Here is a 14,168-nt window from a genome sequence, read left to right on the forward strand (position 1 = left end):
GATAAAACCTCGTTCTCACTGATAACCATCTCAATAAGATCTTATTTCATGATTGATAGTCAGTTATTTAAGTATATGAATTTTCTGGTCAAATCCATTTAGGAAAAAAGAAGTATAGAATGCTATGTGACTCAAAATTTGAACTTTTGGGGTACAAAAAATATGAAGTAAAATTCCTATTTTCGTGGGATTCATAAGTCCTTCATCCGTTTTCTATTTAGTTTTTATGAGTTTACAGATAAGCGAATTCGCTGCAATTTAGAATTTTGTTTTGACAGCTTTGTTGCTTAATTCACATAAAATGAACAAGCCAGGACACTATCCGCAATAAAAATATTCTGCAGTGAGCTATGCAAATTTTCATTGTTTATAATCGCGTCAAAACAAAACAAAATTCTTATGAATTATTTCTGATATTTCAATGACATAAAATTGAAAAATATCGTTTCTTTTAAAACGTTTTGGGATTAAAGATTCATATATGTGTCATGAATAATTTTGTCCAGGTAGCTTTAGCTTTACTAAAATTTTGATTGTCAGTAAATCACTTAAGCAAAATATTTTATGCTTTATAAACATGACAAAAACATAAAAGCTATATTAAAGTTCTAGGAAAGCTCGAGGTTTAGTCACTTTCCTTTACAAATAAACTTATTTTCGTCTATTACAATATTTTTTTAATTCTTAAGTTATTTTTCAATGCAAATATCCAAATGATTCTTAATTCTACAGTTTTTTTTTTTAAAAAATTCTATACAACTTCTATATCAAATTATTTTGGGTGTTCTTTAATGATCACTCTAAGTGTATTTTTATTAAGTAGGAAATGTAAATACGATTTCGTAAAATAATATTATAAGCGAAAAACATAATGAGAAAAGTAAGCATGAACAATATTGAAACCAGTTTAATTGCCAGATGAAGCGTGGAGCTGTTTCTATCTTTAAATACCTTTTAACTCTTTTCTGTTTTCTCCAGCAATCAAACATGTTTCGAATTTTCACTCTCACCTGTTATTGATTCCTTAGTTTTCTACAGCGTATTTTTTTCTCTCTTAATTATTGTGTTAAGATTCGTAAAGTGTAAACTTTTTTGACGAGGATTCTAAAATTATACATTAAGGGTTGTAATTAAAGAACACTCGGCATACTGCACTGCTACAATATAATAATTAGATTTTGTATTTTTATACTATGTTTTTCGTTTTAATAAAAATAATATTGCTTCGAAATCATATTTTTTCTCACGAGTTAAACTATTTTGCTGTTTTTAAAAAAATATAATTTTTCGAATTGTTTATTGTAGGCTGTTGTTTACATGTATGGAGTGAAGGATGTATGCAGCGGGGCCAATGAAGGAGAAAAAAGTGAGCGCAAAAGATTGATTGTTGATCCACAATCAGCAATGACTACAACATTTCCAGTGATTCCCCTCAAAGAAGGAATGTTCAATTTAAAAGTTGTTGCCTTGAGTCCTGAAGGCAGTGATGTTATTTTAAAAACACTGAATGTTATCGTAAGTTTAAATAGGTTGTTTATTATTAACATCATATTGTTGTTATAATCTTCTTATTCAGAAACAGAAGTTTTCCTTTGTGTCCTGGAGCCAGTGTTGTCAATTTGAAAACACTGAATGTTATCGAAACATGTTTAAATAAGTTGTTTATTATTAACAACATATTATTGTTGCAATCTTCTTATTCAGAAATAGACGTTTCGCCTTGAGTTCTAAAGGCAATGATGCAAATTTGAAAACATTGAATGTTATCTAAATTGTTTAAATAGGTTGTTTATTATTTTAATCAGCATATTATTGTTATAATCTTCTTATTCAGTTTTGCCTTGAGTCCTGAATCCAGTAATGTTAATTAGAAGATATTGAACGTTATCGTAAGATGTTAAAATAAATTATTTATTAACAACAACATGTTATTCTTGCAATCTTCTTCGGAAATAGATGTTTTGCCTTGAGTTCTGAAGGCAGTGATGTCAAATTGAAAGCATTGAATGTTATCTAAATTGTTTAAATAGGTTGTTTATTGTTAAAAACATATCATTGTTATAATCTAACTGTTTGAAAAAAGAAGTTTTTATTAAATCTTTTAATAAATTTTTGTTTCATTTTATAACTTGCTTGAATATCCGTCCCATTTTCTGGTTTGTGGCTCCCAATGTTCAACTCCGTACTTTTTTATCCATCGGGAAAAACTTGCCTTTTTTGAGAGATTTAATTCATATTTGCGTGACATACAGAGAAACACCACAAAAACCTCCTACTGTTAGCCCGACGGCAATAGAAATCTAACCCATGATCTGTCCACCACTGGGGATATTTTACGTCAGGCCTTTTTTCGGTGCGAGTTGGGAGAGAAATTCAAATCGATCAAATATCATTGGAATTTGAACCTACGTCACCTCAATGGGAAGCAAGTGTTCTATCCCCAGAGCCACCACGTCTGCCTTTAATTTATACTTTCGTTAATTTGACTAACTCAAAGTAGAAAATAAATTGCGCGATTCCATAGCGATTATTCTTCATATTCATTTTTAGAAACTCTTGAAAAAGTAAAATAAAAAAGTTGTTTAATCATTACAGTCCAGAAACAAATATTAAAACTAGTAAAAAAAAGGCTATTGAAATTTATTGAATCACTTGTGACTAAAGCGACGTTGAAGACCCCGAAACCTGTTTTACTGCTTGAAAAAACAGAGAGGATTTGAAAGGCAATTATTAGAAGTTTCTTTAGGTAATCAAAAGGGTTCTTTATTTCATTCCACATCTTACACTATTTATTCGAGAGATTTTCGTAGCTTCTTTGTTTTGTTTTTGCTTAATTATTGATTTTCAACCCTAATGCGTATATTTCTTTTACTTCATTTTTGATAAAGATTCTAAATGTTAAACTAATGACAATGATTACGGAACACTTTGTGTATTTTTCTGGCACCCTTGATATTGGAAGAAAATCATTTTTCCATATTTCAGAAACTTCCTAAACAAAAGTTTTTAGATTAAGCAATTTTTAAAGTACTATGTGATGAACCAATTTAAAACATTAATTTAACGTAATGAAACATAATTCTCTTTATATGTTTATAGGATTTAATGAAGATTCTAGTATGTTAAAAATTCTAATTCAACTTATAATTTTATTAGGATTGGAATCGAGCTTTAAGCTCGGCACTCCGTATTTAATTAATTAATTCCATACGAATAGTCTAGTCCAGGGCTGTCCAACTGGCGGCCCGCCAACTTCTTATTCAGGCTGATCGGCCTCAGTTTTCCCATTAAAATGTAAGAAAATTGTTTTATAATCCTTCTGTACCATTGTTTTGTAATTAATAATTCAACTATTAATTGTAATTGTATAAGAGGTAAGAGGTTAGTGTTCAACTTTTTCAAACTGCGGCCCGCCAGTTGATCAGTGACCGGAATTCTGGCCCGTGGGCTACTTTGCAGTTGGACAGCCCTGGTCTAGTCTAATTGTGATTGCAATAATTTTCAGACCTGCGAGTCTCTAATGAGTTAACTCATTGAACCGTCTGAGTTTTGAGGCTTTGAAGCCTGTGTTTTGCTGTATTATGCAGTAATTTGAGCTCTAATTGTGTGGTGCAAATAGTTTCTAGAAGGGACGAATAATGAAAATTTTAAAGTCTTAAGACTGTTATATTCATCTCCAATTCAACGAACCTCTGGGCTTTGTCAAATAGCCTATTATTTACCAAAAAGTGTAAGTTCATATGATTGCCTAGCCTTCGAAAAACAGCCTCAATATGGGTTTTATTAACCGATGTTATTGCAGAGAAATGAAATATGGAACTGCCGTGACATATGGAATGTTTTCTTCAAAATAATATTTTAATACTTTACAAAAATAATCATTTATATATTTTTTTTTAAATAAAGTTTAAAACTTAGATCGTATGACAGAAAAGACTATTTGGAATAACATTATGTTTTTTTTATTTTTTCATTTTAGCCTGAAGGTTACCTTGTTGAAGTCGATATTCCAATCAAACTAGATCCAACAAATCAGCAACGAAGAGCCAAAAGACATATTACAAATGATCTCTTTTCTGGTGTATTCTTTGTAACAAATATTTATAAATATTTTACTTAGTTTACTATCTTACCATTCTAAGATAAACCTATCTATCTAAAAAAATTAGGACATTAGTGACAGAAGTTACAAAATAGCATAGTCATTATGGGTGAAAATTTCTATTTATAAACATGTTGCTAAGTGCTATTGTAAAAATTACAGCAAAATATTTAACGATTAAAATAGATTTTATGGTAAAATGGATTTTGCGGATGATGCACCCAAAGTGCCGGTATTTTGTACCGTAACTTGATCCGGAATTTTTAACAATGTGTTTAAGTAGATTTGCCTGTTCAGAAAACACACCTTAATCATTAAATGCTTTTTGTGGTCCAAAAATATATTTTTGCATTAAAATTTTTATTTTCGAAAGTTCAATTTATTTTTGTTAATTAATTAAAAGTTTGTAATGTAATGCTAAAAGTGAACAGAAAATTTAAGAATTAGTCACAAGAACTATTAATTTGAAAATTAATCTTAAAAGTGAACTATCGTTTACTTATTCTGAGTTAGTCACAAAACCAATTAATTCGAATGTCTTAAAGTGAACTAACTTTAAACTTTTAACTATTAATTACGGCTGTAAGAAAACCAATTTATTACAACTAATGTTTAGTAAAAAGAAGCACAAATAAAAATTTCACAATTGTCTTCAAATATTCTCATCTGCTGTTAGTGAATCATCGTTGAAAACTGCGACAATCTTCATAAACAATTATTAGCAAATTGGTGATATTAAATACATTTATATTAGTTATTAATTTGATTTTTTCAAGTAAATTCGTAATCAAATAAAGATTGATACACTTAAATGTACATATAAATACATAGGTATTTTAGGTTTGGATTTAGAAATAATACAGTCTTCTAAAAATAAAATTTGTTTTATTGTAGATTCCATTGATACGTCTCAGAATCTACAAGTGACTGCTATAAAACTTCCCGTTCCAAAAGATTTCGTTCCTGGAACAGAAAGTTGCACTATAACTGCATTAGGTTGAGTATAGAGAATTTTTTATTTAATTTGAGAGACATTTATTTTTCTTTAACTGTAATTCTTTGTATTAAATAATTTTTTGTTTCATTAATAAATTTTATTAATATATATTTTTACTTAAGTTATAAGCACATACCAATGATGAATAGTACGAAATTCGTATTGCATAAATACTGAAGTTTTTCCAAATAACACTGAGGAACAAATTTTTTGTTGCATCTTTGCAAATATGTGATCTTGCCTAAATCGGGTATAAGAATTTCAAATATGAAATTAGTTTTGTTCCGTTTTTTAAACTGATACTTTTATTTAATTTTTTGTTGAAATGTTAAATATTAAAAACGTTATTTGTAAGAGGGGGTGACCTAAATGTTGCGACAAACTTCTATAAAGGAGTTAGAACACCTCGTCAAGGTCGAAATAGCATACAAATCATTGCCCAGAAATGTAGTTGCATAGTTTGTCTAAAGTAAGAACTCCCCTAGCCATTCGTATGGACCCGTGGTAGTGAATATGGTAATGAGGTATAACTATTTCAAGTAGGGTCATTGTTTAGGACAGGTTTTGACTCGGTCTGGTCGGCGAAAGAATCTTTTTCTTCGATTTATTGTGTTAGCTTTAAAGTGAAGAGAAGCTACCCTCCCTGAAATGCGTTATCCTTGTTTCCATAGCAGCAGACGGCCTCAAACTTTGTGGCGGGGGCAGTTCTTACCGTAGACAAATTATACGTGGTTAGGAGTGCTTCCCTATTAAAACCTGTTCAGAAGAACAGTAAATAATAGAAGGGCGCTTCTAGCCGTTTATGGCGACATTTCTGAGCTTGCGTTTCAATGCAATTTTAATCCTGATAATGTGTCTTAACATTCTAGAAATGTATTGTAACACTTATGTAGCCTCCTGTTATATATAACGTTTTTTAACTTACGTGTTTTGACAAAAATTGACTAAAGTTTTTTTTTAAAAAAAGAAAAAAAAACTGTAGTTTGGGGAGAGAAACCGTTTGCAGACTTGAAATTAGCAAAGTATCTAAAATCTGTTAAAAATTCTTCGACTGTTAGAAAACAAGATAAAAAAATGCTCCCCAGAGTAATGCTTTGGAGTGTTTTTTGTAACTATTGATAATGAACCGCAATACAGCACTTTTACAGTTTTGTTCAGTGAATATTTTTTTTAAAAAAATAATTAAAAATATACATTGGTAAATATTTTACATAAGTAGTTAAACGTAAAAAGGTTAGGGACTGTTCCCATATCACGTTTTTTTTAACAGATGGGGTAATGCAAAATTGTGATAATTCTCGTGAAATTGTGATAATTTCTAACAAGATGGAGGGCTGACAAGAAGTGTAACAGCCCACATTTTGATTGGAATAAAACATTTAAAATCGGAAAAATAAGTACACATGCAAAACTTTTTAGTCTTATGCTCGCAAATGCCATGAAAACACACAGTCAAAATTTTAAAAATAATATTTGAAATAAGATCTTTTTAACGTAGGGGAGAGCGGGGTCAATTGTAACATTTTCTACTTAACTATTTTTAACTAACAAAAAATCCANTTTGGCTTACTTTTGAAAGAGTTATCGCTATTTTTGTGATTTTTCCTTAATTTATGATAACCAGTGTAGTAGTAATTGACAGACGAGTAAAGTAGACTATCCTCTACTAGCAAAAAAAAAATAAATAAATATCTTATTTAAAATGTTATTATATTAGTTATTAACAATTTTTGACAGTCGTGCACTTGCTACAATTGTCCCCACTTACGGGGTCAATGGTAATAGTTCATAAATTCAACTAAAACATAGTTAATTACACATATTATCATAGTTGTGATATATTTTTTATTTGATCAAAATAGTAGTGATATTTTAGGAGTAAAAATAATAATGAGCAGAGACCTAAAGGGTTAAACTTTTAACTTTAAGGGGTTAAAAATTTTAATNAGTCAATGACTTTGATGGAACTAAATGAAAACGTGATAAATTAATGTCCGATATTTACAGGCTCCCGCTAGACTGCGTACTCGAGCGTTGCGATCGCGAATTATTTACTAGTAGACTACACAAGAGTACTATAAAGTCTAAAAATATTAAAAAATAATTGGTTAGCAAAAGCATTAATAAAAGTAAAAATATTAAAAAAATAGCGAGCTAGCAAAAGCATGAATAAACTAAACTAAACACATAAAGAGATAAATAAAAAAAATAAAAGCAGACGGTAAAATTAGAACAACAGAGAGTTGTTGATATTTTGGAGTAGTTTTTGGTTTTTTGGAATTTGTAAATTTATTCTAATCCGTTACGGTATTTTCTATATTTCATTGAAAGATTATAATTAACCCATTACGGGCAATTTAATGTCATTACTGTATTTGTTGTGGTGTGAAATAAATGTTTTTTTTAATAAAACAAAGAACTGTTTCTTAATATAGCTTGTTACAGTACTTAGAAAGATTGAAAACTTAGACATCACATTACAACAGATTAAGTGTATATTTCTGCGACACTTTTAATCTTTGAAAAATGTACCTTAATTCTTGCTGTATCTTTGTAATATTGTATTTTTAGTACAATATTACAAAATATCCTAAGGAAGTGGAAATTGAAAAGATTATATTATCTGGCGCAATATTTTGCCTGGACAGCGTTGTCAAGTTCTGAAGAGTGAGGTTCGATTCCTGGCTGATATGTTTGTGGGCATTGGAAGAGTGGTCATAATAATGTTGTTGTTGTTTTTTGCCACTTGCCAATAATAGCAAGCCTATTTGAGGCAGAGTGGTGCGCTTTTCCAGTGGTGTCATCTATGGACAAGAATTCGTCTTTTCTAATACACATGCATCACAGCCCGTTTCACAGGGAAGACTCATTCACACGCCAATTATCCATTCTCAGATTGTAGTTTTGACCTGAATCTGAGTACGATCAATCTCTCATCCCGATTGATTTGTGATCTTGAATCAGATTTAGTGTGTAGCGATTACCATTTTACACAAGGTGAGTTTTCAGCCGATGCTATTCGAACTCAGGACCTCTCTGAGATGGGCCCAACGCCCGACTAGCCACGTCATACCGGCCCGGTAATAATAATAATAATAAGCATTATTAATATATTATGATCATTATCTTGTTGAGCAGAAAAAAATATTAATTTGAATTTCATAAATTTTATTCAGAATTTAGCAGAATAAATTTCTTTTTCATAAACGGAGAGAAACACAATACTTAATACGTCAATTTTTGAAAATATTTGTTATTGTTGTAGTTCATTTACGTCGCTCTAGAGCTGCGCAATGGACTATTGGCTACAGTCTGGGAAACATCCCTGAGGATGATCCGAAGACATGCCATAAATATTTTGATCCTCTGCATCGAGGATGGCAACCCCGTTTCGGTAGCCCGACGACCTGCACGCGAAGTCGAGCACTTTACGGTAGAACAGTTTAACGAGGACCAATACCCCCAACCATCGGTCCTTACGCGGACTAATCCAAGTGGGCACCCACCCGCACACTGACCGCAACCAGTCATACTTGACTTCGGTGATCCTCTGTGATTCGTGTCTTAACGATCAGTCCACTGCGGGACTTGAAAATATTTGAGAGTTCGTTTTCAAATTTGAATCAACATTTGAAAATATTTGAAATGGCAAATATAATTTGATGTTTTAGAAATATAAATAAAACACTTTCATAGTGATTTCTGAAAAAAGGAATAATAATAATGACACCGTTTTAAGAAACATTTTGTTTATAACGTTTTATAACCTTAAATTTTGTGAACTATAAAAGGACTTTTTTTAAGTGGGAAAAATAAGCAGTTAAGCTGAAAGAAACATTCTTTTTAAAAAGAGAAAGGAGCATTTGTATTAAATTTCTCCACTTTTAGTGCAATATTACAAAAAATCACAAGAAAGTGGAAATCGAAAATATTATATTATGTGGTGCAATATTTTATCTGGACAGCGTTGTCATATTCTGAAGAGCGAGGTTCGATTCCTTGTTACTTTGTACAGAACATAGGTTTCATTTCTGTATCAATTTAATAATTTTATTTACTCTGAAATTTTAAAGTAACTGATTTTACTTGTCTAAAAACTTTATTTGCTTCAAAGACATACAAATCTGAAATAACAATCGACAAACTTCAAGCGATCCAGAAAAGGTGCATTTTTTCTAGACTTGCTAGACGTCAATGAGAAGAAACATTTCAAGAATGCCCATTTTCAATAATGCTTCTTTTCATTGACTTCTGGCAAGTCTTGAAAATGAGTGTCTATTTTTGAGCGCTTGAAACATGTCGACTGTTATTTCAGATTTGCATATTTTTGCGGCGAATGAAGTTTTTAAACAAGTAATGTCTTTCCGTTTCAGTTTCTTGGGATTATTTATCTATCTTGCTGATAATTTTGAAGATACTTATTGCTAATTTGGGAGATATATTTATATTTTTGAGATTTCAGGTAGCTATCTGAAGTTTTTCTGGTGCTGAAACTAGGAAGAAAATAATTCAAATTTTAAAGAAACTTAGTAATATTTTTTATGAAACTTACTAGTGCTTTGCAGGAAATTTACTGGCATTTTCGGATCCGTTTTATTTCAAGGAAAAATCAGTTTTCTGAAGCGAAATTTTTGATATTTTTAATCTTAAAATCATTAATTATGAGTTCTTAATTAATTAATTATATAATTTATGCGTTATTTCTAGGTTACGGTAATCAGTTATCGTATAGGAAAGATGATGGCTCTTATTCAGCTTGGAATGGCAAACCTACAAGTACATGGTAATTTATTTAAATCTTCTCATTTACCAATTTATTTATCCATTTAATTCTTAAAAATTTAAATTTCTGAATAAATTCCTTTTTTCAGATCATTTAATATCGATTAAACAATATGCATAAATTTATGCTTTTGAAACTTACAAACTATTAGTTATTCACTGAGAAAAAAGCATGGACAAAACAATCAGAATATGGTAAAATCTACTGAGTTCCTGGTTTTAAGGGAATACCAAAAAGCTCAATAATTTTTTACTCAAGCGCTTTGATAATGAGTATGGTAAGCTTAACAATATAATATGGTTTTATAATAGGTGATTAAATTTGGTAAATATGGTGAAACTTGATAATTTTACCAAGATTACTGGCATAAAAACCATTTATTCGGTTTTACTTTTAGTTTTGTATCTTTTATTAAATGTGTGGTAATACGAGTTATAATTTTTAAAACCAGAATTTTCGACAAACCATTCCCAGATTTGTTTTCTCCGTGTTGTAAAATATTGAAGCTATAGGAATTTTTCACATGGTGAAAATAAGACATTAAAAAGATAAAAGACATTAAAAGAATAAAAACATACCTTAGAACATGGGATGCAAACCACGTTGAGTAGGTGCAAAGCGCAAAAAACGTATGCAGGCTGTGAATCTATACTTCAAAAAAAAAATTCCTGATCCTGCTACGGTAAAAATACCTTCAATCAAAGAGCCTGAATTATTTACTACAAAGATCAACTTTTACCGGAACATGTTACGGAACAAAAAATCTGACGTACCGTCAGATTTTTATTAGTTATAATTACCTAAAAATCGCTGAATCTCTCCAATTTAATAAATATTAATGTAAATAGTACTGTATAATATTTTACGGTAAAAAATGGATTTCACGGTAGAATCGATTTTACGGAAGATACACCTAAAGTCCGGTATTTTATATCGTAATTTGATTTTAATTTTTTTACATTGTGGAAGAGACGAAATGTGGAGCATTGTAGCCAATTCAGCAGACATAGAGAACACCTGGCATTATTTTTACGTCGTTGTAGACTGTGCAGTGACATCAGTGGGTGTTATCAGAATTATGTTTTTTTTTTCAAACAAGAAATGTCATTATCATACTGTACTGTAATTTTACCAGAATTTTTTTCTCCAAGTAGAATTTTTAAAAATGCTTTACCCTAAACTTGGAGGTTTTAGTGAACAAATTTTGTATTGGCTTACATCTAATTTTTCACTACTTGTTGTTTGTTTGCCTCCCAATATTATGTTTTTAAACCTTAATATGTTCTTCAACCCAATAATATGTTCCCAATAATATGTTTTTGAACCCAATAATATGTTTTTAAAACCTTTGCTCTTTCTTTCAATCGTTTAGTTAAACAATCATCGTTCAGTTTAGCATTCATCGTTCAGTTTAGCCTCATTCGTTTTAGTTTTGGTTACAAATAATATAGGGTGTTCCGCATTCACCGTCCTTAATAAATGTTCTTAAAATCCTTGTAAAAACTGAAGCAAAAAAAAGCACATTAGAGGTCGTTTATTAATACTAAAGCGATGAATAAAAAAAAGAGCCATCGAAAGCGGAAGAACCATTACTGAAAAAGACATAACTAAACAAACCAAAACCAGTTTAATAACCTAATGAAACTTGGATGTGTTTCTGATAATCACCTTTCAACTTCTTTATTTTCAACGGTTTTTATGTTTTCCGTCACGCCTTTTTAAATAGTGATTCATTAGATTTCGATATATTTTTATCTGTCTCACCTAAACAATAATTGGCTATTTCTATAGCTTACACTGTTCTAAATTCATTTTTGACAAGGATTTTAAAAATATGAACTAAGGGTGGCTCAGATTACATCGTATTTAAAAAAAAACATTGTTTTTTTTTAATACAATGCACCGTTTCTAAACAAACTATGAAAAATATTGAAATGACCAACATTTTGTGACGTGATACGAAATTAAAAAAAAAAAAAAACTTTTATCAGGTTAACTGCTTTTGTTATGAAAGTTTTCTGTCAAGCTAATAAAATGGTTCATATCGATGAAGATGTATTATGCAGTGGCGTGAAATGGTTGGTAAGCCAACAACAACCAGATGGTTCATTTGTAGAAAATAATCCTGTCTATCACATCGAAATGACCGTAAGTTGAAAGTTTTTTCATTATTTAAATTTTATTCTTCATATTTTAATCAAAATAACAAATAGTATTTCTGTATAACATAAAAAAATATTGGTCTAACACAGCTTTTAATTGTTGTCGTTGTATTTAAATTGGCTGGATCACATGGAAGGATCCAGTTTTCTCATATTATTTTCCATATTGTTTTGGTTGTCATCAGCATAAAACTAATAAAAGTCATAAGGCATCGTGTTCTTAAAAATGTTTTTGTGTACCTGAACTAAAAGCACCGGTACCACTATTATTACGTTTTTGATTTTGATTGTTTTCTTAATTACGATTTTATAACTAAGAGATTTGTTTTTTTTTCTATTATTATTACGTAATTCTCGCTACATTTTAAGACAAGTAGTTAAAATCGGTATCTAATTTTATTAACCGTTTTGCAATTTTTTGTGCAAATTACACACTGTTAAAAGTTTCATTCTAAAATTATGGTAAAATAACTGGCAGCTGTCTGTTCATCCGATTAACCGTAAAGTTTACGGTAAAGACCATTTTTTTTTCATTTATGGTTTTGAAACCATTTACAAATAGTATGGTTTTAAAACCATGAATGCAAAACTATACGGTTTTCTAACCATTTATAACTAGTATTTTTCAAAAACGTACAAAAAAATTTAATATTTAACTAGACATAGGAGCTCTGCTTTTCGTAAGGTAATGGGCATTGGAGAGTGCCGGATACTAGAAATTCTTCATGTGTTGAAGGGAATGGTGGAAATATCGTGGCGTCGACACTAGGACTCGAACTCCAGTTCTGCCGGTCATGAGATTGACAGATAAGCCCGCTCGGCTATGATATGTATGCAGTTGTAAAGAGCTAAGTAGCTTCATTAGGTGGTTCTAGTTGGTGCGATAAAATTCTGGTTGTTTAACCGTATTAGGTGAAAGCAGTTAATAAACAGTTTTTCTCAAACTTAACAGTTTGATTTCCATTTTATTTATGTTTATTTTACTATTTTGATTAAATATGGTAAAATAACCATTCAATAAATTGTTATTTAATCGTTTTTTCCGAGAAATTTCTAACAGTGCATTAATATACTAATAAAAATTGAAGTTAAAAGATTTGTTAAACAATTAAGAACTTAACAATCACTTTCGTGTACAATATGATGCATGCACCAATTGTATTTATACGTCAGTTGGGTTAGTCAAAATATTAAATTACAGTTGTGAATTTACCAAATTTGTTACATCAATATATTTTTGAATTTTAAATGCTATTAAAAAAAATACCTAAAAAATTACTTACGCTCATTAATAGATCTTAATAAAATCAGAAGATAAATATTTTGGCTTGGGAAGTGGGGGCGCAAGGGTAAGCAAATAGAATTATTTTTAATACATATTTCTTGAGTAAAAAAGTTCTACTTTCTTAAAAAAATGTTTTATGCAAAGGAACAATAATTATTACGAATCAATCGTCGGGATTGGAGAGGGGTAGTGAACAGGGGGCTTAGCCCCCTAGTCTTTTATCAAGTTACAGACTTATCTTCGATTCTTTTGGAGGGTAAACCATACTTCATAGATTTTAAAAACACTGTTATAGTTAATATCAAATAGTAGAAAGAAATTTTGTGGTGTATATTTTGCATGTAAAATATTTAGGTCAATGATACATATACAGTGAAACCTCGGTTAAGCGGACTTTCTTAAGACTAAAAAAAAAATGTCAGTTTACGAAAGTTGTCCATTTAGGGGAAGGATACACTAATAACGAAATCTCACACGATAAATTGTTTTTAGCGTCATTGCTATGATATTAAAATTACTGAATAAACTATAAATTTATTGCATTAATATTTGTTTAAACTAAACGAAATTATAATATTTCCAGAAAAAAAGAGTTTTCAGAAACATGTTATAAATCTTATAAGTTGCCAAACACATTTTTTTATTGCAGGAGCGGTTGCTTGATAAAATTACTGCGCCTTTCAAGCAAGCTAGAAATTTTAGGTTTGCTAACAAAAAATGGGGCCGTGATTTTTAAAAAGCGCTTTGGTATAGATTTTGGAAACAATAAAATAAAATACGGTTAATAACAATTAAATATGGTTTTAAAATATACGATAAAATTTGGTAAATACGACAAA

The 14,168-nt window shown here is 30.1% G+C and overlaps 1 protein-coding gene across 1 annotated transcript in view; it reads left to right on the forward strand.

Annotated features, from left to right (window-relative positions):
- LOC107446216 (A.superbus venom factor 1) overlaps positions 1-14,168 on the forward strand; it is an 88,660-nt gene that overhangs the window by 47,779 nt on the left and 26,713 nt on the right. Inside the window, exons 20-24 of the mRNA XM_071186913.1 lie at positions 1,306-1,515; positions 3,980-4,079; positions 4,997-5,098; positions 9,807-9,882; positions 11,874-12,030. Coding sequence (XP_071043014.1) covers positions 1,306-1,515; positions 3,980-4,079; positions 4,997-5,098; positions 9,807-9,882; positions 11,874-12,030 — 645 coding nt within the window. The remainder of the gene's footprint in view (positions 1-1,305; positions 1,516-3,979; positions 4,080-4,996; positions 5,099-9,806; positions 9,883-11,873; positions 12,031-14,168) is intronic.

This window comes from Parasteatoda tepidariorum, chromosome 10, assembly GCF_043381705.1.
Source record: "Parasteatoda tepidariorum isolate YZ-2023 chromosome 10, CAS_Ptep_4.0, whole genome shotgun sequence".
Classification (NCBI taxonomy): Eukaryota; Metazoa; Arthropoda; class Arachnida; order Araneae; family Theridiidae; genus Parasteatoda; species Parasteatoda tepidariorum.